The 21,816-nt window shown below is 45.3% G+C and overlaps 1 protein-coding gene across 1 annotated transcript in view; it reads right to left on the minus strand.

Moving 5' to 3' along the window:
- Positions 1 to 1,939: 1,939 nt before the first annotated feature.
- Positions 1,940 to 21,816, minus strand: part of LOC118400193 (plexin-A2-like) — a 57,138-nt gene continuing 37,261 nt past the window's right edge. Inside the window, exons 7-32 of the mRNA XM_052473387.1 lie at positions 21,641 to 21,794; positions 21,364 to 21,460; positions 18,441 to 18,555; positions 18,071 to 18,271; positions 17,364 to 17,460; positions 16,831 to 17,030; positions 15,938 to 16,089; positions 14,337 to 14,454; positions 14,050 to 14,186; positions 11,804 to 11,971; positions 10,916 to 11,009; positions 10,518 to 10,757; positions 10,258 to 10,401; positions 9,498 to 9,732; positions 8,870 to 9,012; positions 8,458 to 8,726; positions 6,895 to 6,961; positions 6,550 to 6,696; positions 5,554 to 5,713; positions 5,308 to 5,411; positions 4,368 to 4,464; positions 4,057 to 4,250; positions 3,783 to 3,952; positions 3,457 to 3,669; positions 2,784 to 2,934; positions 1,940 to 2,570 (exon numbers count right to left, since the gene is read on the minus strand). Of these exons, the coding sequence (XP_052329347.1) occupies positions 2,475 to 2,570; positions 2,784 to 2,934; positions 3,457 to 3,669; positions 3,783 to 3,952; positions 4,057 to 4,250; positions 4,368 to 4,464; positions 5,308 to 5,411; positions 5,554 to 5,713; positions 6,550 to 6,696; positions 6,895 to 6,961; positions 8,458 to 8,726; positions 8,870 to 9,012; positions 9,498 to 9,732; positions 10,258 to 10,401; positions 10,518 to 10,757; positions 10,916 to 11,009; positions 11,804 to 11,971; positions 14,050 to 14,186; positions 14,337 to 14,454; positions 15,938 to 16,089; positions 16,831 to 17,030; positions 17,364 to 17,460; positions 18,071 to 18,271; positions 18,441 to 18,555; positions 21,364 to 21,460; positions 21,641 to 21,794 (3,963 nt within the window). The 3' untranslated portion in view covers positions 1,940 to 2,474. The remainder of the gene's footprint in view (positions 2,571 to 2,783; positions 2,935 to 3,456; positions 3,670 to 3,782; positions 3,953 to 4,056; positions 4,251 to 4,367; positions 4,465 to 5,307; positions 5,412 to 5,553; positions 5,714 to 6,549; positions 6,697 to 6,894; positions 6,962 to 8,457; positions 8,727 to 8,869; positions 9,013 to 9,497; positions 9,733 to 10,257; positions 10,402 to 10,517; positions 10,758 to 10,915; positions 11,010 to 11,803; positions 11,972 to 14,049; positions 14,187 to 14,336; positions 14,455 to 15,937; positions 16,090 to 16,830; positions 17,031 to 17,363; positions 17,461 to 18,070; positions 18,272 to 18,440; positions 18,556 to 21,363; positions 21,461 to 21,640; positions 21,795 to 21,816) is intronic.

A 21,816-nucleotide genomic window follows, 5' to 3' on the forward strand; every position in this document is an offset into this window, starting at 1 on the left:
ACTCATATCTCCCTCACTAACTTTAAGCATCAGCTGTCAGAGCAGCTCACAGATCACTGCACCTGTACATAGCCTACCTGTAAATAGCACATCCAACTACCTCATCCCCATATTATTTTTTATAAATTTTTTTTTTGCTCCTTTGCACCCCAGACTTGCACATTCATCTTCTGCACATCTATACTTCCAGTATTTAATTGCTAAATTGTAATTACTTCACCACTACGGCCTATTTATTGCCTTACCTCCCTAATCTTACCTCATTTGCACACACTGTACATATCATTTTCTATTGTGCTATTGACTGTACGTTTGTTTATTTGAGGTGTGTAACTCTGTGTTGTTGTTTGTCTCGCACTGCTTATCTTGGCCAGGTCGCAGTTGTAAATGAGAACTTGTTCTCAACTGGCCTACCTGGTTCAATAAAGATGAAATACAATTTTTTTAAACATTAAATGTATTTCTATATGAATGAAACAGGCCTACTGTTTATATTTTAATGTAATCATCTCAGTTTTCATTTGAAGCATATTTTTATACGTCGCATGTTTGTATCAATTGCAAAGACATTGGCAACTTTGGATTTGTAGTCAGCTTTGTTCTGAAGTCATTGGCGGCCACAGACACTGATAAACCATGTGATTCTAATGTTAGTGGATATCCTCTGTGTATAATGGGACGCAGGAGGGAAAAAGCATCTAAGGACGCACTTAGCTGTTCTACAAGTTGTCTGAGACAGGCATGAGATTACGATTGGTTCCAAGTGCTACGTTAATAACAATGGTTTTGGGAAACAGCTTGGAGATGTAATAATGTTCCTATGAAGAAGGGTCTAACGATGAACAATGCTTTTGGGAAAACGGGCCCAGGACAAGTAACTGGTCAAAATTACTGGAGAATAATGGAGAAATCATCAAGAGGGTAATGAATGATTTCAGTGCAGATAAACATATCAAACAGAAACCCTGAATTAAAGCAATCCTATGGAGAGTCCAGTTTTATAATGCTAATCTTTAAGATGACACTCAGTGAATGTAACAGCAAAAATCATTTGTCATTTGAATATGTTAAATTCAAACCATTTAAAAGGCTATTCTCTCATCTTGACCTCATCTTTTAAAAACGTTAATGGGACATATTTAAAAGAAAGCTACAGTCTACTTGATGCAACAGGAATCTTGAGTTTCCACCTTTGAAAGTATGCTATGTAGAAACCTGAGGATTCTCTGAAAGTATAACACAATGATCTACTGAAATTCAAGTATCATGTTCAATGTAAACATTGACTGATGGCTGAGGGGTCTCATAAACCAGGAGGAAACTGATCTGACCCACAGGAAGTGTCATTAATCTTCCAGCTCTAAGGAATGATTCCCAAAGCTCCATTGGCTACTTTGGGTCACTGCTAATATACAGTTGGTTAAATAAATGGTCTAGAAACCCACTTCCCTAATTTCTGTCATCCCCAGAGTGCCTTAATAACTTAAAACCACCTTGTTAAACTTTTCTAAATATAATTTCTACTTTGGCTACAGGGCATTTGACATAGTATGAAACATGAGAAACTTTTAGGACTAAGAGCAAGGGTCAACAGGCTGAAGTGATCATTTTAAATAATGGGTATATTTGGAATGGTTTTCTATTCAGATTTATTCTCTTTACAAATGTACTGAATTATGATGGCTTAATTCAATTAAATCTGGACTGCAGTATGTACACAACAGCATAAATAGATTCAAATAGACTCATAGAAGGTTTTGGGCACCAGATTACCTCCCCTCACAATGCATCCAGTTCCCAGATTTAGGCACATGTTTGCACAGGCAGTAGGCAGAGTTACTGTGTAAACATTACTAAGGCAGATTTGATTGAATCCAGCCCAAAGTACGCCATAATAGAATTGACCCCCCCCCCCCACCCCCCCACCCTGTAATAAGAGCTTTGTGTGGGTTTTTATGATAGAGTGCTCAGAGTGTGTCTGGTAAATTGAGTGTCTGGCAGGGCGGTAACCAAACAAAAATGTTTTGCTACCTTGATGATCTGGAGATGACATTTTAATGTCACCTAATCGCAGAGTTCATTAACTGAAACCTTCAAGGAGCCTTCATAAGGCTTCCTGAAGGCTTTATGACGCAGCATTAGACTTGTCCGCTGAAAAGGGAATGTCAGTCCAAGGCCAAGGCTATGATATGCATGTATTTAGTTTTTGTGGTACTGTTTAGTAGTCTCTCGATGCCTGCTCATCCCTTACACCTCCACATGTGGCCCCACTGCAGCAGACAGAGAGAGGACAGCAGTGCTTGGTGAATTTGCTTGTATATCTGTGCTCTTCCCTTGTTGAGCACTCAGGCTGAATTATTATGTTGTTCAGTTTCCTTCACCTGCTGCTTGTGGGGCTGCTTGCTCTTCTGGTAGCATGTGACCTGTGTCCTGGGCCTTGTCTGTCTGTGTGTCTCTGAGTACACACGTCTGCCTCAGCTCTCCACAGACATGGCTGTGATGATCTGCTCTACTTTGTAGGCCAGCCTCTGCTTCTGGGCCTGATCATCCTGCTCCAGGGCCTCAATGATCTGACACATACACATACAAGACAGACACGAAATCAGCAAATCAGGCAGGGAAACACAAGGTTACTGTACTTTGTGCTGCAAATACCCTCCTGTTACTACAATTAGGCAGGCTAAGGGGTACTTTAATTTACGTTGAATCTAGATGCCCCTGTTTTGGATGCCACCCTAGCCCCTTACTGTATTTTGTAAAGACATTGAGGTATAGGGCCTCACCTCTTGGCTGTACTTGCTGACGTAGGCATACATCTCGTGCAGGGCACACAGCACATTGAACTCATTGGAGTGAAGACGGGCCTGCTCGGCCAGGTAGGCATTCATGTCCTGGTCACTGATGGCAGGTAGGCGGTTTATGTCCGCGTAGTACCTAGCGGGAGACAGAAACACACACAGGCTGTTCTGTCAGCCAACATGTAACCTAAACACAGCAGGCGTAAAAGAAACACCTGAAACTACACACCCCACATTCTGGACATGACGAGATAAAAAAAAACTGTTGACAGGTTCTCTTCTGCACTGTTCGACCAATCCAGTAAGTGTGGAGGACAAGTTAAGATGGAGTGTTGTCTTGTTAATATTCCGGGTGGAAACAACTTCAGAGCGCAAACTGGCAAACATGTCGTAGCTAGCTGCTACCCACTGGGCACAGACATCAATTCAACATCTATTTTCCACGTTGGTTCGACATCATTTAATTGAAATGATGTGGAAACAACATTGATTCAACTAGTGTGTGCCCAGTGGGTATATGTTTCACTGTGGACTGTTAACAAAAAGCCTGGACACTGAAGTCAGTCTTCCTCTGTGATTTCAGTGTAAAAGAATAACTACCAAGTCCATTAATAATATTACAGTTGAGTGATGTGAGTAAAACACACACTCATCTCACCTCTCCACCCAGCTCTTGTAGTTGGGAATGTCCTTGGCGTAGAGTAGCTTGGTGGAGGGGGAGTCCTTGCCCAGGCGATGCTCTGAGGTAGAGCAGGAGTCCATGAAGGTCTGAGCCACCACAGACAGACAGGCGTCTGTGATGCTGCTTTTATGAATGTCAAACACAAATTGCGGGTTCTTGATCACATTTACCCAGAAGCGCAGAGGCAGGCTGGGACAGAGGGAGGATGAGAAAGAATAGTTTACAGACAGTCTATATATTGACACGATCAGCATAAAATCATTATTGCTTTCAAGTAGCACATTAAATCTGCACTCCCTTACCAGTTGCTTTTCCATGTGTGGCGAACGTCCATGTCATGGATGCCATGCTTGTCAGCCTGCTCGTCCAGGAAGTCAAACATGTACTTGATGGCGAGTGGAAGAGCACTGCCCCGGCACACAGTGCTGAACAACGTCTCAAACAGATCATCCACAAACTTCTGCAGTGTACCCTAAATAAAAAACCACAGCAATGTTAAAAACACACCATAGCATTGGAACAAAATGACTGAATCTGTAATTGCTAAGATGCTCTGGGGGGAGAGTAAGGAAATACCTTAGTAGCCAGTAGCCTGGTCAGGTAGATCTCGGACACCATCTTGGAGCCGCGCTCACCCTCCTTCTGGTCCCCATGGTCGTGGTTCTTGACCAGGTGCCACACCTTCACCCCACTCTCCATGTCCGGGGTGAGCATGGGCACGCGGGAGTGAGGGCTGTCAGGACTGGTGGGGGTGGAGCGGAATGGTACATCTGCAGAGAGAGAGGATCCCAGACAGACGGTCACGATATATTATCTCTAGAATAATGAATAGGTAAGTGAGTGGTTTGGTGGTGAGAGTGGCTCCAGGGCAGGTCTGATTGACTGACCGTATCTACTGATGCTGCGTGGGAAGCTGGCTGAGGAGGGCAGGTTGTACGAGGACATCTGCTTGGGCACCAGGGCTACCACACAGTGGTCTGACACCTGCAGGATTCATACGGAAAACACAAGGGTTCATGTCAGTTTGACCCACTCCCAAATCCACATTATTGGGTCAGAACATGACATTGTTATGAGAAATTTTGCCCGATGAAGACCTATAGAAGTTATTCAATTTACAATTTGTGATATGCAGTATAATGAACTTGAACTTAGGGGGTAGGCAATGGTGAAGATGTGGGTTTTTAGGTGGGGCTGAAAGATAGTGAGGAACTCAGAGTCACAGATGGCTGGAGGGAGGGAGTTCCAGACGCTCTGCGCAACACTGGAGGTAACACTGGTAGGGGAGGAGAAGGTCAGAGAGGTGTGCATGCCTTTTGCAGTAAAGCAGGCTCCCAGCATGAGTAGAATTCACTGCTGCTGCTCTACAGGAGCCACAGACCGGGCTGTCACAGAACCAGGTACGTAGCAGAGGGGAGCATCCCCCCAGAGAGACTAAAAGTAATCGAGGGAAATTGTTCATTTCCTTGATAGATTTTATCAACACATTCATCTCTTTCAAACCCTCCCTCCTGGTGTGGCAGCTAAAGTTGGATGTCTTTATCTCTTGGCTTAATGCAAACATGTTTTACACCCCATAGTCTGAGCATTTGTGAGTGCAGAGTGAGATGGACTTTAATGTGTTTACACTAGTGCTCTTTTTAAAGCTGTTTAACATGAACACCCCTCATGATCTACCCGTAGCAGGAGGCAGCTGACTCATACAGGAGATGAGAGAGGTGGATTAGTTTGGTTTACGATGGCCAGAGGCAGCATTGTGGACAACAGAATGTACAGAGGCTGTGAACTGTGTTAGTGAACTGTGTGATGGGGATTGAGTGGTTTGACCTGATAGTGCATGAGGGTGTTTAGTCTCTTCCAGTCTCCTTCAATCTTAGTGGTGATGTCTTCATCCTGCAGGACCACACGTGCCGTCCTCCCCTGGCGCCATTCTGGTGGGGGAAAAAACCCAGGTGTGCATCTATGAGTCCCTTTTCAAGGTTCAATAAGTCAGACACAAGCAGACAGTGAATAACCACTGTATTAGTTATTGTATGTCATCCATTCATTCTGACTGGAGCCAGTCTGTCTCACCCAGGTCCATGTCAGCAGCCCGAGGCCTCTGGGAGAAGTGCATGTTCCTACAGACTGCATCCAGAATCTTCTCCTTCACCTGGGTGATGGTGTCACAGTTGAGCACCTTAACGGGGAACTCAGGGCTGTTCTCGTTGTCTGGGTTCACACAGCTCAGAGTCTGAGGAGGGACCAGAGAGAGAGAGAGAGAGAGTGCTGTTATTAGTATTCACTGTCCCTCTCTTTAAATCGGCCTCCTGGCTGCATGGAAAAGGCTCTCCTCTCCTTGTGTGCCATCTCTCTCACAGCTTTGGCCAGAAATGTAATTTCACACTTTCAGCTGAATGTCGGGTTGCCAGCCCTAGTGGGGCATTAAATGGATAATGAGACACAACCTCTCCCACAGGGTGACCGGAGACGTGTCGTCTTGTAACTGGGCTGCTCTCAGGCTAATGCCTCTGGGGGATGAGCCACATTGTTGCTGCATCCAACTTCTGCTTTAGCTACGGACAAGTTCTCCCAGGGGCCAAGCCTTGATTACATCATCAGGTTTAACTCTTAGCTGATTGTGTCACTGAACAGCATGTCAAACATGATTTGTATCATCCTTTTGGCTCTTTACTGTTGTATTATCTACATACCCCGATGAAGACAGCTTGGCTGTCGAAACGTTGGTAATTACAGTTTTGCATCTGAGCTCCTAGAGTGTGCGGCTCTCTTTTATTTTCAAGTTTTCTACTCCGCTAGCCAGCACCTCGCCTAAATAGGTGTGCGTTTCTTTTTCTTCTTGATCGTATTATCTACAGTAGCCAATTAATTATCTCCTATTCAGAGCTTTGACATAAGGGCACCATGAGTTAATATTTACAGAGGCGCTGCACAGCATGTCCCCTACCAACTGTGGTGTAAGCAAGCCCCCTCACTTTTATGGTGGTAACTATGATTAAGAAAATACTCCAAGTGGTTTTAATAGAATCCGACATCTAAGACATATTGTTGTATGGTATGGTGACTCACCAGGGTCTTGTAGTCAATCTGCTGGCGGATGAGTTTGTCTTCACTGAGGGAGTAGCGTGCCTCCCCGGTGATGCAGTCGATAGGTCCCTTCTCCATCTGCTGCTTGATGGCACAGTAGAGCATGAAGAGAGGCTCACCTGCACACTCCTTTGTCCAGGAAGGAAAGGACGTGTGCGAGAGGAGAGGAGATGTACATTGTTCATAAAACACGTCCATATCACACACGTGTTATCCCAACGCACATACAAATCCATCTGGTCTATCATCAATAACAATCATTCGAGGATTGGAGTGATATATCGTGGTGACATCTGCAGTGATGAGGTTCCAAGTCATTGATATTACCTTAAGGAATTTGTGAAGTAGGAAGGCAAACCAATTAGTCAGCATCTTCTCTGCAACTGACTCGGTTCTGCAAGAAAGGAACAGACGGATACATTTTAAAAGCGGGAGATGTCGTAACGTAGAGTGGTCTGACCATTTAGGTAGAGAGAATGCTTAAGAGGGACGGTAGACAACCCAGTGTTGTGTAAAAAAACAACATGGTGAGTGAGTTTATGTAAAAGTAATATTCTGCTCTGCATGGTCTCAGAGGACTAACACCAGAACCTGAGTGCTGCTGCTATAGAATGGAACCTATTTGGGTCATGACATAATTGTGCAAAAGCTACTATCTGACCACTTTCTCTCCTTTCACTGTGTCAGCAGTGCTCATCCCATCATCAAATGCTATGTGGGCAAGATTGTGATTTATTATGTATCAATAGATACACTAAAACATACTTGTATGTTCTATCTGATAAAACATTCAAAGATCTAGATGTTAAATATGAACCTTTTGCCTCCCCTTAGAGGTAATACTACAGTATAGCTCCATTGCAGCCTCCTAACTTGCTCATCTCTTTCCTTCTGGAAAGATGGTGCCGATAGACATGGCAGCTCTGCTTCTAGCTCCTAGCTCCTAGCTCCTAGCTCCTAGCTCCTAGCTCCTGCTCAATGCTCTTTCTTATACATATAGCTGGCTATCACTTCTTTCCCATTGCCTGCATTCCATTATCTTTGGGATTGTTTTTGTGACTGCAGACTGTTTGGGCTAACAAGGTCAGCCTTGCTGGCTCCCATGTTAACACATCCTTATATTTAAAGAGTGTGTCTCAGATTGAGTGCCTCCTATGAAAGATTTAGCAGGCTTCTCCCAGTCCTGGGAAAACAATGTGCTGTGCAGAATAAAGTGAGGTGGAGGGGAGGAAATGTGAGCTTCAGCTGAATGTTTCATGAGTGGCACATAGAGTATAAGTCAGACTGACAATGGCTGTCTACCCTCGCGCTCTCTCTCTCTGTCTCTCTCAATTCAATTCAATGGCTTTATTGGAATGGGAAACATATGTTATCATTGCTAAAGCAAGTGAAATAGATGATAAACAAAAGTGAAATAAACAATCAAAATTAACAGTAAACATTACAGAAGTTCCAAAAGAACAAAGACATTTTGAATGTCATATTATGTCTATATAACGTGTTGTAACGATGTGCAAATAGTGAAAGTACAAAAGGGAAAATAAATATACGTACATATGTGTTGTATTTACAATGGTGATGGTTCTTCACTGGTTGCCCTTTTCTTGTGGCAACAGGTCACAAATCGCTGCTGTGACGGCACACTGTGGTCTCCGCTCTCTCTCTCTCTCTCTCTCTCTCTCTCTCTCTCTCTCTCTCTCTCTCTCTCTCTCTCTCTCTCTCTCTCTCTCTCTCTCTCTCTCTCTCTCTCTCTCTCTCTCTCTCTCTCTCTCTCTCTCTCTCTCTCTCTCTCTCTCTCTCTCCCTCTCTCTCTCTCTCTCACAGTTATTCTGTGTGATATGAGGTTTTCAGCATTCAGCAAAACAGGAAACAAGCGTTCTCTGTCTGTACCTGCGCAGCAGTAGTTTAGGGTGGTTCTTGCTCTCCAGGTTGCGCTCGATGAGGTCAGAGAGGAGGTGTTTGAGCACGTCTGTGGCATACTCCAGGCGGCCCTGCAGCGCGGTCATGATGAGCGAGGCAACATAGCCGCGGTCACGCATGGAGAAGGAGCGCTGGAGTTCCAGAGTACGGATAAATGTCAGCAGGAACACTTTGTTATTCACCAGCTGGGCAAACTGCTTCAGAGCCTTCTCCACACCCTGCTGCCCGCTCCCAGACACCTACACACACACAGAGACACACACAGAACCCTCAGAGAGTAGAGGGATCTTGCATGGGGTATATCATCTGATTCTACAAATAATGTACAGATACAGTAGATGGCAAGTGGTCAGGTGTTGCCAGGTTTGTAATGGTTGGTTACCTCCAGCTCCCTGAGTACAGGATGGTCATCGAAGCCAGGGAAGAGGACCCTCATGGTATAGGTGCGGTAGTCCAGGTGGGGGATCCCAGCCCTGTCCAGGTCACTGGTCAGCTCGTTGATGTCAGTCTGCAGCTCAGCGAAAGCTAGGCGCAATTACAGAGAGAGAGAGAGAGAGAGAGAGAGCGAGAGAGAGAGAGAGAGAGAGAGCAGCACAATTAGACCCAACCAAATCATGAGAAAACAAAAAGATAATTACTTAACACATTGGAAAGAATTAACAAAAAAACAGAGCAAACTAGAATGCTATTTGGCCCTACACAGAGAGTACACAGCGGCAGAATACCTGACCACTGTGACTGACCCAAAATTAAGGAAAGCTTTGACTATGTACAGACTCAGTGAGCATGTCAAGTCACAGAGAGAGAGAGAGAAAGAGAGAGAGAGAGAGAGAGAGAGAGAGAGAGAGAGAGAGAGAGAGAGAGAGAGAGAGAGAGAGAGAGAGAGAGAGAGAGAGAGAGAGAGAGAGAGAGAGAGAGAGAGAGAGAGAGAGAGCGAGCATGATTGGATTAGATTGTTCTCTTGTATGGGCAGTTGAGATTGTCTGATAACATGTGCTGGTCATATTCACCTTCCTTGCACTCCAGAGCCACTCGTGACTCCAGGTTGTCCATCTGCATCTGCAGGCGTTTGAGAGTGAGGTCATTCTCGTGCGACTTGCGTCTGTAGGCCAATAGGACGATGAAGACGATGATGAGCAGCAGGCCTCCTCCAGCCGTGATGCTGAAGATGGCGGGGAGGGTGAGCAGGCTGTCTGAGCGGATGTGGACTGCACCAAGAGAGAGGTGGAGACCACCCACCTGGACCTGTACATAGACAATAAACCATAAACACACGTGTACATAGGCCGTCATGCAAAATGTAACACATAGGTAAACTATACTGATCAATACTTTCCTTTTTATATGTTTGTTTGACCTTGGCCAAGCTGCATTTGACTTAAAGTCCAAGTGCAGTCAAAATTCAGTTTTCCGGTGTTTTATATCATATTGTATAGCAGCTAATGAAAAGAACAGTGTAAAAGTCTGAAATAATTTGATCAGTGTTATTTCCATCCAGTTGCTGGTTGAAAATACAATCTACTCAAGAACTTCTAATCAGCAGGTTTTGCATGGGTGGAGTTTTGACTTGCTTGGGGACATCACCAAGTGGCAAATAAGTTAATAGACCGATAATAAAGAGAGTTCCAAACCAACCTGTCTACCATTAACAGATAGTTTACAGTTTTCCCCTCCCCATTCAGACCCCTCGCAGACTGTCTTATCAACTTATCAGACTGCTTTGGGCCTTCAATAGTTTATCTAGAACTGGACTTCGACAGACAAACTGACCAGGACTTTGTGCCGGCCTGTGAGGTTGGGTGGCTCACAGAGGAGCTGTGTGTCAGAGACGGTGAGGGAACAGGGTGTGTCCCCGATCAGCACAGTGTAGTTCAACCTGGCCCCTCCAGATGCCGAGGGCACCAGGTTACGCCCCTGCAACACAGAGAGGGAAACCCCACATCCGTCGGGTCAGTAGATAGAACTCCTCATCTTATGACAGTACTGCTACAGAGTTATGGGCTGCTTTAGGTTGGGCTGGGTGGTCCCACCTTGAGTATGATGGGAGAGCCAGGTTTCTGCTCTAGCACCCCAGACAAGCTGAGGGGCTCTAGGTAAGGGTTGGGGTAGTAGATGAAACTGGTGCTGTTGTAGGTGAGCAGGGCCTGCACGTTGTTGAAGACAAAACCAAACTCCTCCACGTGTTTCACTGACTCCTGCTCCGGTGTGTACTCTGCCTTCAGGGAGGGAGCAAAGCAGCTTATCGTGGTGGTGTTGAGCACCTTACATACCTGGGGAGAGATCCAAGGACAGAGACAGACAAGAACAAATAAATAATTGTCAACACTTTTGAAATGACAATTAGAATTGGCCACCATTTCTCAGGACTAGACAATATACAGGACAGGGGAAAGAGATACAGTAATATGTTATCAGTGGACAGACTCACGTTGACAGACTCGTGACCGGCATACTTGACCCTGACCCTCGGCTCCTGCACCACATCTAGGTTGGTCCCCGTCACCATCAGTGTAGTGTGTCCACTAGAAAACACAACACATACACCATTTTACACCTCCATATTGGCCACTGAATAGGTGATCCGGGAGATAAACGGCAGTTTCCTCTTCCTGTCGTCATCAAAATCACCTGATTTGTATTGAATTGTACTTTTTTCAGCATGAATGCATCTTTGGTACCAGGAAAACATTGAACTGTTCTGGCCAGTTAGAGCCAAGTGGAACGGTTCTGTTAGCTGGCTTCCTGTTTATTCATCTATCAGGTATCCAAGACTGGCATTTCCTGAATGCTACCTGATTGTGTTATATGTATTAACACAAACAAACTAACCCTGTTATCACTTGGTCTACATGTAGAGCTCAGAATAAAATAAGACCGATCTGAAGAGAAGAGAGAAACTAAATGGAAAAGTGGAACATCTGTCTAGTTAGCTTGAGATGGATCCAGTCATTCCCACACTTCAAAGGATACCTAAGCTTTGGTGGCCACATGGTGTGACTGCACACAGATGATGAGACGATGGGACTTTAATTATAAGTCTGTGAAATCCTCTGTCAGTTGACTTAGTAGAAAGCCACTAGCCACTCCACTGCACAACTTCTCCCTGGCTGGCTGTTTCTGGGTCCTCGAGTCACACCCCGCACTGCACCAACTATCATGCATAATCTTTGACAGGAAGGCCAGCAGAGCAGGTTTCTGTGGTGCCTTGCAGCTTCACTCACCTTATCCCTCAGTAATATACAGCTGAACCAAATGGGGGAAAAACATCAATAGTTTATTAAAATATCAGTTTATTCTATGCTGGGGGTTACTGTACCTAGTGATGCTCCACTCTGGCTCGATGCGCTGGACTGTGGGATCCTCAATGTACTCAAAGCTCAGGTTTCCTGGCACCTTGGCCAGATCCACAATGAGGCTGACCTGCACTAGGCCAGCGCCAGTCACAGAGGGTGCCGAGAAACACACGATCTCCGACATGGTCCGTCTGGGAAAACCAACAGGGAAAACCAACAGGGAATACCAACAGGGAATACCAACAGGGAATACCAACCGGGAATACCAACAGGGAATACCAACAGGGAATACCAACAGGGAAAACCAACAGGGAATACCAACAGGGAATACCAACAGGGAATACCAACAGGGAATACCAACAGGGAATACCAACAAGGAATACCAACAGGGAATACCAACAAGGTTCAATTCCTTTGATTCTGTCTGTGCCTACTCTTTACCGCATGGGAATCTTAACTCTACTACAGTGAGTTATGCACATTAACATGCAGGGCGAGCGAGCATTACTGTCTGCCTCTTCCTCAGTAGAGACACGTTACAGAGGAAAAGTGGTAATTAGAGGATTTATAGCTAATGGTTCCTCTTCTTCACCCTACTGACTCTCACAACGAGGCCTTTTTGATCTTTAAAGGTCCAAAACCGTCTTTTTTCTCTCATTCTCAAATAGCAACTCTTCTGGGTAACAATTAAGTACCTTCTGGGATTGTTTTAAATTAAAATGGTCAAAAATAAACATAAATGGCTTCTTAGCAATTTCCCAATAAATCATTTCTTATTCATTTTCTTGGTCTACTTACTAAATTAATGCCTGGTGCTGTTACCAGGCAGGCCAAAACTCCATCCCACCAATTGCAGGGAGTCTTTTCAAACAGCTCTTACACTAAAAGAGCATTATCATAATTAATCGAACCTCATAGTGTGGAAGAATACACTGTATATACAAAAGCACACTGTATATACAAAAGTATATATGCAAATGAGAGGATTCGGCTATTTCAGCCACACCCGTTGCTGACAGGTGTATAAAATCGAGCACACAGCCATGCAATCTCCACAGATAAATATTGGCAGTAGAATGGCCTTACTGAAAACTATGGCATCCTCTGACTTTCAATGTGGCACCGTCATAAGATGCCACCTTTCCAACATATCAGTTTGTGAAATTTCTGCCCTGGTCAAATGTAAGTGCTGTTATTGTGAGGTGGAAACTTCTAGGAGCAACAACGGCTCAGCCGCAAAGTGGTAGGCCACACAAGCTCACAGAACGGGACCGCCGAGTGCTGAAGCGCATAGTGAGTAAAAAACGTCTGTCCTCGTTTGAAACACTCACTACCGAGTTCCAAACTGCTTCTGGAAGCAACTTCAACATAAGAACTGTTCGTCGGGAGCTTTATGAAATCAGTTTCCATGGCCGAGCAGCTGCACAGAAGCCTAAGATCACCATGCAAAATGTCAAGTGTTGGTTGGAGTGGTGTAAAGCTTGTCGCCATTGGACTCTGGAGCAGTGGAAACACGTTGAAATAGTTCAACAGAAGAATCTGGGTTTGGCGGACGCCAGGAGATCGCTACTTGCATAGTGCCAACTGTAAAGTTTGGTGGAGGAGGAATAATGGTCTGGGGCTGTTTTTCATGGTTCGGACTAGGCCCCTTAGTTCCAGTGAAGGGAACTGTTAATGCTACAGCATACAATGACATTCTAGATGATTCTGTGCTTCCAATTTTGTGGCAACAGTTTGGGGAAAGCCCTTTCCTGTTTCAGCATGACAATGCCCCCGTGCACAAGTGAGGTCCATACAGAAATGGTTTGTCGAGATCGGTGTGGAAAACTGGACTGGCCTGCACAGAGCCCTCAACCCCATCGAACACCTTTGGGAGGAATTGGAATGCGGACTGCGAGCCAGCGTCAGTGCCTGACCTCACTAATGCTCTTGTAGCTGAATGGAAACAAGTCCCACAGCAATGTTCCAACATCTAGTGGAAAGCCTTCCCAGAACAGTAGAGGCTGTTATATCAGGAAAGGGGGGACCGACTCCATATTAATGCCCATGATTTTGGAATGAGAAGTTCGACGAGCAGGTGTCCACATACCTTTGGTCATGTTGTGTACATAAAACCCAGGAAAATCACATATTTAACTGCACAGGACCTTTTAAAATTGGTCCCGACAAAATAAGAGTAGGCACTTTCATCAAGTCCCCACTTTTATATAAGGATCTTTGTAGGAGCTTCCGTAGAGGATTCTCTTTTGGCCTTCTCCTCTGCACTCACCTGTACAGCTCACAGGTCTGGTTTCCAAAGGTAACATTCACTCTGCTACCAGCACCCAGGTTCTCCCCCACGATGGTGACCTTAGTTCCGCCAGACTCAGGCCCTCGGCCAGGGGTCAGTCCCACCAGGTTAGAGGTCTGGGAAAAGAGCATTTTCTCAATATTCCACATGGCATGTTACTTTGTCAACTCTGTTGTCGATGACTCATATGATAGTCTATGAGAACAAACTGTTCCAGAGCAATAATACTGAAGTAGAGAGATGTGTACTATGTATGCATATCATACCACAAAGGAGTAGAGCTGGGAGGACTGAGTTTGTAGTTCTGGTCTACATTCACCAACACACAGCTGGACTGGACCAGGTGCCCTTCCCTGAGACGTAGAGTCCATCTCACACACAATCCTGTCAAGTCACAGAGAGAGAGAGAGAGAGAGAGAGAGAGAGAGAGAGAGAGAGAGAGAGAGAGAGAGAGAGAGAGAGAGAGAGAGAGAGAGAGAGAGAGAGAGAGAGAGAGAGAGAGAGAGAGAGAGAGAGAGAGAGAGAGAGAGAGAGAGAGAGAGAGAGAGAGAGAGAGAGAGAGAGAGAGAGAGAGAGAGAGAGAGAGAGAGAGAGAGAGAGAGAGAGAGAGAGAGAGAGAGAGAGAGAGAGAGAGAGAGAGAGAGAGAGAGAGAGAGAGAGAGAGAGAGAGAGAGAGAGAGAGAGAGAGAGAGAGAGAGAGAGAGAGAGAGAGAGAGAGAGAGAGAGAGAGAGAGAGAGAGAGAGAGAGAGAGATGAATGTATGGCTATTTTGACACTTGGTTATTGTTGTCAATGTTGTCCTGTTGACAATTTCGATATTAATAAGCTTTGGCAATATGTACATTGTTACGTCGTGCCAATAAAGCAAATTGAATTGAGGGAGAGGGAGAGAGAACTTTGCTGTACACGTTTTTCAAGTGAACAGAAAGTGCTCTTTTCTGTTGGTCTCTCCATTCAATGTGATTGTGGCAGACTTTCAAAGTAGTGGTAGGTCAATATGGAAGGCCATCGTTCTTCCTAATGGAAAACCAATAGCACCAATAGAATAGCAATGTTAAACTACACCCCATCTCTACCACCCACCATTAACTCGGGCACCATGGCAACAGTGTGTTCTCCATAAATTTGTTAGCGTGTCAGGTCAATAAGATAAAGTATGCAATGAATAAGTCATTATAAAACTGACCTACAGTAAAAATAATGGTTGTAATGCCATGCTTTAAAGCACTGTGTGGGGCCTAAATGAGTAGTCCCAGAAATGTCTTCGGGATTAACCTTTCACCTGACAATAACAGGACCCAATGAATCCTCTTCTCGCCCCCCTCTGCTATGTCGGGCGAGTTTTCCAATTTTCTGCTGGCATGTTTCTTTATACAAGGATATAAATAAGGTGCCCTCAGCCATGGACCAATTGAATGACATGGCTGTGAGAGAAACCCATGGCTAACAGATTGTCCCTGCAGTCAGTGACATGCAGCGCATTTCAATTACAGCGGTGCCGTCAGCCTCACGAAGACACACAAAACAGCTCTGCTCTCCACTCCTCAGTACACTAAAGCAAGCCTGCTGCAAACTGTTTATCTCTATCTCTGTCATTGGTTGTAATCTTTGTGTGTGCGTGTGTGTGTGTCTTTGGGTGTAAGTGCCTGAGTTTGTGCATGCATGTGTGTCTGGGTGCTTCTGTGCGTGTTGGTTCTTAATATAATAATAATAATATATGCCATTTAGCAGACGCTTTTATCCAAAGCGACTTACAGTCATGTGTGCATACATTCTACGTATGGGTGGTCCCGGGGATCGAACCCACTACCCTGGCGTTACAAGCGCCATGCTCTACCAACTGAGCTACAGAAGGACCGATTCTTACTGTTCTGCAGTGATGTAGCCCTCTTCCTGTGGAGTGCAATGTACCCCTGCCACCTCCACGTTCCCCAACAGTTCTGAGAAGGACAGGCCCAGGTTCATTCCCTGTATGGTGACCAGTGTCCCCCCCTCTGGAGGCCCTGCCACTGGACTCACCTACAGGGAGGAGACAGTGGCATGGAGAAGTGCGAGACTTAGAGCACTTCAGAACACTGTATATTAGTGTTTGAAAGTGAGAGGATAAAATAATAGGTAGAAAACATATCAATCAGAAATCATGCGGTTCAAATAGAGCCTTTAAGTAATATTCCATGCGTAGGCCCTGTAGCAGCACTGCATCACTATGTACAAAGATAATGATTCAGAAGCTCTCCTTAAAATGGCTTGACCACACAAACACCCCTCAGGTCTGTAGTGCAGCTCTATCCCTGTTCCCAGCAGCAGGCAGTAGCAGTCCGGGTCTGAATCAATTCCCTCCCAGACTGCCACTGAAACACTAATAATGTGACAGGGACTTCAAAGGCTTGCGGCTCTTTGAAGTGGGAGCATTAGTTATATGTCTGTCTGACCCACTATGTCTCTTGTAATAAAGAAGGAGTTAGGGCCAAAAAGACTCAGAAAATAGGCTGCATAGTGCACGGCTCATGGCTGCATTCATTTGGTTGCAGAGATAATGTTGTACTCTATGTGGCACTCGCTGTGTCTCGTATAGTCCTTCCTTAATTGTGTTCTACTGATTTGAAGGAGGATATGATGCTCATGTCTAAGGACTGATCCCAGTGTTTTTACTGGTTATTTCTGAGAAGACCTCTTATTACTAAGGTCGTATGATGGATAATGATGAAGGTTAAAGTAGAGGTTTGCAGGAAAAGGTAAGGGTCTCACTGATTAACTAACCTCGGTGATGCGTGGGTTGGTACACTTGACATTCCTGCCGGACAGGTTGAGCCAGCGGCTAGCGTAGGGGCTGATGGGTGAACAGTGCTGCTTCATGGTGCAACGACCTTCTCCACTGCACCAGCCACACTGGAACTTCCTCTCGGCCCTCAGACACATGCCACAACTGTCCCGCTGGGCACCACACTTATACAGGTGCACTGTGGGATAGAGGAGGACCGCAGTTGAATTATATTCAGTGCGTGTATATTTCACAGTATTTAGGTATTGGATGGCACTATTCTACAACCAAATACATAATGGAAAGAGTTCTAACAGTCAGAAACCAAAAATGGTAAACACAAAAGTTCACCCTTCACTCTCACAGCACAAATGATTAGCCTTAATAATAACACAGTAGAGCGTGAGAGCCATGTGAACTTTATCTGAAGGCAGAGGGAAAGCTTTGACGTGGGCTAGACCCCATTCATCCCAACAGAGTGACTGTTTTCCACTCCTCAGCAATTGCAGGCAATGATGGATGGCACAGGCACCTTTAATCTTCTCGGGATTGTCGATGATGAAATTGCCGTTCCAAACGATAGAAAGGTCCACCGCCAGGTCACTGATCTTTACACCCTCATAGATGTACTGAGAGAGAGAGAGAGAGAGAGAGAGAGAGAGAGAGAGAGAGAGAGAGAGAGAGAGAGAGAGAGAGAGAGAGAGAGATGCGGCTTTTAACCACCTGTCATTTCTATGATCACTATCTGCTCCTCTCCCCTGGGACTTGCCCATATTGGGACAGGCCTCTGCGGGGACTAGAGAGGCTGTTCATTGGACGTGAGAGAGGAGAGTGAGGTATAGATACATTAAAATGTCAAGTAGTCTGTGTATCCCTGTCTGCCTCTCTTCCTCACTCAACTATCTGAGAAGTTGGTCTCCACTGAAACTTGAGTCTCAAGGGAACCTATTATGTCCATATTAGAAGGACCTAGATGTATGTTTGAATGACACGGACATGTTAGGTTTCAGACATAATTTAGATGTCTGTTTTAGTCCTTCCACTGCAGACAACCTACTTCTTATTTTATCGAGACACCGCATGACAGATCATTTCAGTGGGATGAGATCAGATTCAGATTACGCTCAGAGACTACCTCAGATGTAATTCACTACACTAGAGATAATGGTCCTGGATAATGCACAGCCAGGTTGAGGCTGGTCCCGGCGGGAGTGTTAGAGAGGGTCACACAGTGCGTACCGAGCTGTTCTGACACTGCACACTGGAGCTGTTAAAGCGCAGGGCGGTGACGCGGTGGTTGTTTCCCTGGACGTGGAGCACACACTCGTAACCCCGCTGGCCAGACTGGGGTTGGGGAAGGTTCCGGGCCCTCAAGGTGATGGGTCTCACCTCCCCTGCTGGGATCAGGATCTCTCCAGAGTGCAGCAGCTGGGGGCAGTCCTGTAGAACGTACGCCAGGAGTCAAAGGTCAGACATCAAAAAGCTTCTATCAAGGTCCATTCAATTTTAAACAAAGATTAAACACTGGTTAATGTAAACATGTGTTAATGTGTATTATAGAGACAAAATTGTTAATCTAGTGTTTGTTAATCCATAGCCATGCAGCTACCTCTGATGCATTGACCCGGCCCTCCTGAAAGGAGCAGCTGGAGGGGTTGTGAGTACACAGGTTGCGGTATTTACACCAGTGGCAGTGGAAGGTACTGTTCACACAGGACAGACACCTGCAGGGCAAAGACAGAGGGAGGGACAGATGGACACGTTACAGACATCATATGACCAACCAGCCAACAGACATCCAAATGCTTCCAGACTCTGCGGCCAAACACACGATCTTAGTATGTCTCTAATGATCCATCCAAGATGCAGTGCATGAAGAGAGCATAGTTAGTTTCCTCAACATTGTACCACTAGCGCATAATGTTAATACAGCAGTGTTTCAGAAAGGCCACGAGCAACAGTAAGTCAGTATGTTCTGTAACAGCTCTGTATTAATAGAACTGGCCTGCCAGGCCGTTTCAAACACAGGATAATTAATCACGGAGGCTAATGTGATGCTGCTGTGCTGTGTGAGGCAAAAAGGGAGGGGAGAGAAGGGGGAGGCTGTTTAGACTGACATATTAATCACACTATAGACCAGAGAGGGTCGCTAGCTGCTAATGGACACCGCATTCTGATGAATTGGATGTGATGAGGCTTTGTACTGCATTTATATTATAGTAATATGTTAAAGTTGACCTGAATGTACCTGCCAGAGAGCTACACTACTTCACCAGAAGTATGTGGACACCTGCTCATTGAACATCTCATTCCAAAATCATGGGCATTAATATGGAGTTGGTCCCTCCTTTGGTGGTATAACAGCCTCCACTCTTCTGGGAAGGCTTTCCACTAGATGTTGGAACATTGCTGCGGGGACTTGCTTCCATTCAGCCACAAGAGCATTAGTGAGGTCGGGCACTGATGTTGGGTGATTAAGCCTGGCTCTCAGTCGGCGTTCCAATTAATTCCAAATGTCTTCGATGGAGTTGAGGTCAGGGCTCTGTGCAGGGCAGCCAAGTTCTTCCACACCGATCTCGACAAACCATTTCTGTATGGACCTCCCGTTGTGCACAGGGTCATTGTCATGCTGAAACAGGATAGGGCCTTCGCCAAACTGTTGCCACAAAGTTGGGAGCACAGAGTCCTCTAGAACGTCAGTGTACACTGTAGTGTTAATATTTCCCTTCACTGGAACTAAGGCCCCTGCCCGAACAATGAAAAACAGCCCCAACATTATTCCTCCTGGCACTATGCATTGAGGCAGGTAGCATTCCCCTGGCATCCGCCAAACCCAGATTAGTCCGTTGGACTGCCAGATGGTGAAGTGTGATTCATCACTCCTGAGAACGAGTTGTCACTGCTCCAGAGTCCAATGGTGGCGAGCTTTACACCGCTCCAGCCGACGCTTGACATTTTGCATGGTGATCTTAGGCTTCTGTGCGGCTGCTCGGGCATGGAAACCCATTTAATGAAGCTCCCGACGAACAGTTCTTGTACTGACGTTGCTTCCAGAGGAAGTTTGGGACTCAGTAGTGAGTGTTGCAACCAAGGACAGATGTCTCTGCACTCAGTGGTTCCGTTCTGTGAGCTTGTGTGGCCTACCACTTCGCGGCTGAGCCGTTGTGTTTCCTAGATGTTTCCACTTCACATTAACAGCACTTACAGTTGATTGGGGCAGCTCTAGCAGGGCAGAAATTTGGCAGACTGACTTGTTGGAAAGGTGGCGTCCTGTGACGATACCACATTGAAAGCCACTGAGCTCTTCATTAAGGCCATCCTACTGTCAATGTTTGTCTATGGAGATTGCATGGCGGTGTGCTGGATTTGATACACCTGTCAGCAACGGGTGTGGCTGAGATAGCCGAATCTACTCATTTGAAGGGATGTCCATATAATTTTGTATATACTCTACTGTTCAAAAGTTTGGAGTCACTTAGAAATTGTAGCTGGAAAGGGCTGATTTTGTATGGAATAACTGCATAGGCGTCCAGAGGCCCATTATCAGTAATCATCACTCCTGTGTTCCAATGGCAAGTTATGTTAGTTAATCCAAGATTGTCATTTTAAAAGGCTAATTGATCATTAGAAAACCCTTTTGCAATTATGTTAGCACAGCTGAAAACTGTTGTCCTGATTAAATAAGCAATAAAACTGGCCTTCTTTCGACTAGTTGAGTATCTGGAGCATCAGCATTTGCGGGTTTGACTACAGGCTCAAAAATGCCAGGAACAAATAACTTTCTTTTGAAACTCGTCAGTCTATTCTTGTTCTGAGAAATGAAGGCTATTCCATGCAAGACATTGTCAAGAAACTGTACAATGATGTGTACTACTCCCTTCACAGAACAGCGCAAACTGGCCCTAACCAGAATAGAAAGAGGAGTGGGGATGCTATTTAATGACGCTGCCAGGGTCCTCCCACTCCTCTTTCTATTCTGGTTAGATCCAGTTTTTGTTCCACAAATAAGGATCAAGAAAACTTAAAGCTGATTTACCTAACTCAGTAGAGACCCAAGGAATTTCCATAATTAGCCATCCCTAAGACCGGGTGTGGTAACTAGTATGTCTAAAGTTTAGTTATGATGGTCGGTACAGTGGGACTTTTTGTAAAATAGCTTTATAAATGATAACGTAACAATGTATCAACCTACATGACATCAAAGAGGACCAACCAACTTTCTGGTAGATGATGCAGTGATGAGTACTAAAATTGTCACCTGTAATAAAGCGCAGTGTGCTATGATAAACTGCATAATCTAGTTGATGATCCCTGATGTACACTGTTCCTCAGGGAACCATTCTAGAAACACTAAGTAGAACCAAATAAGCTAACAATGCGGGGTTGACTGCCTAAGGTTGACCTGAATTTAGAGGTTACCTACCTGCCTGTACTTAAGTTGGGTTGCGTACATCAATGCCCTTAATGAGGTTGTACTCTACTATCTATTGAATGAATCAGATCATGTGTGGGCCGGGGGGTGTTGTACTCACGTGTGATGCATGCTGCAGTTATAGAACTTGACCTCTGTACTGCCCAGCATTTGACCTGTCTCCTTAGAGTTCAGACGCAGCTCCACACTCAACCAGTCTGATAGATGGGGGGGGTAAGGATACATCTGATTTTGAGTATATTTATGGATTTCCAGGTTTTTGGTTATACAGTGCTTAACTTTATTTAGGCTGTTGGTCCTCTGAAAAAGAGGTCACATCTGTATCACTGAGGAACACAGAGAAATAGGTTCTATACTGGAGCTATATCTTTTTTCACCTTGTCCTTCAGGTATGTGTGGGACCTCCTTGCCAGACGGGGACAGACACATGACTCTGTTGCCGTTGACATGACCCTCCATCTCCGCCTGCTCTCCAAAGGCACAGCTGATCCCAGCTGAGAGGTCAGGCACGTTGCTCACCTCCAATAGGAGCTATAGCAGAGGAGGAGAGAGG

This window comes from Oncorhynchus keta, chromosome 21 (assembly GCF_023373465.1).
Source record: "Oncorhynchus keta strain PuntledgeMale-10-30-2019 chromosome 21, Oket_V2, whole genome shotgun sequence".
NCBI lineage: Eukaryota > Metazoa > Chordata > Actinopteri > Salmoniformes > Salmonidae > Oncorhynchus > Oncorhynchus keta.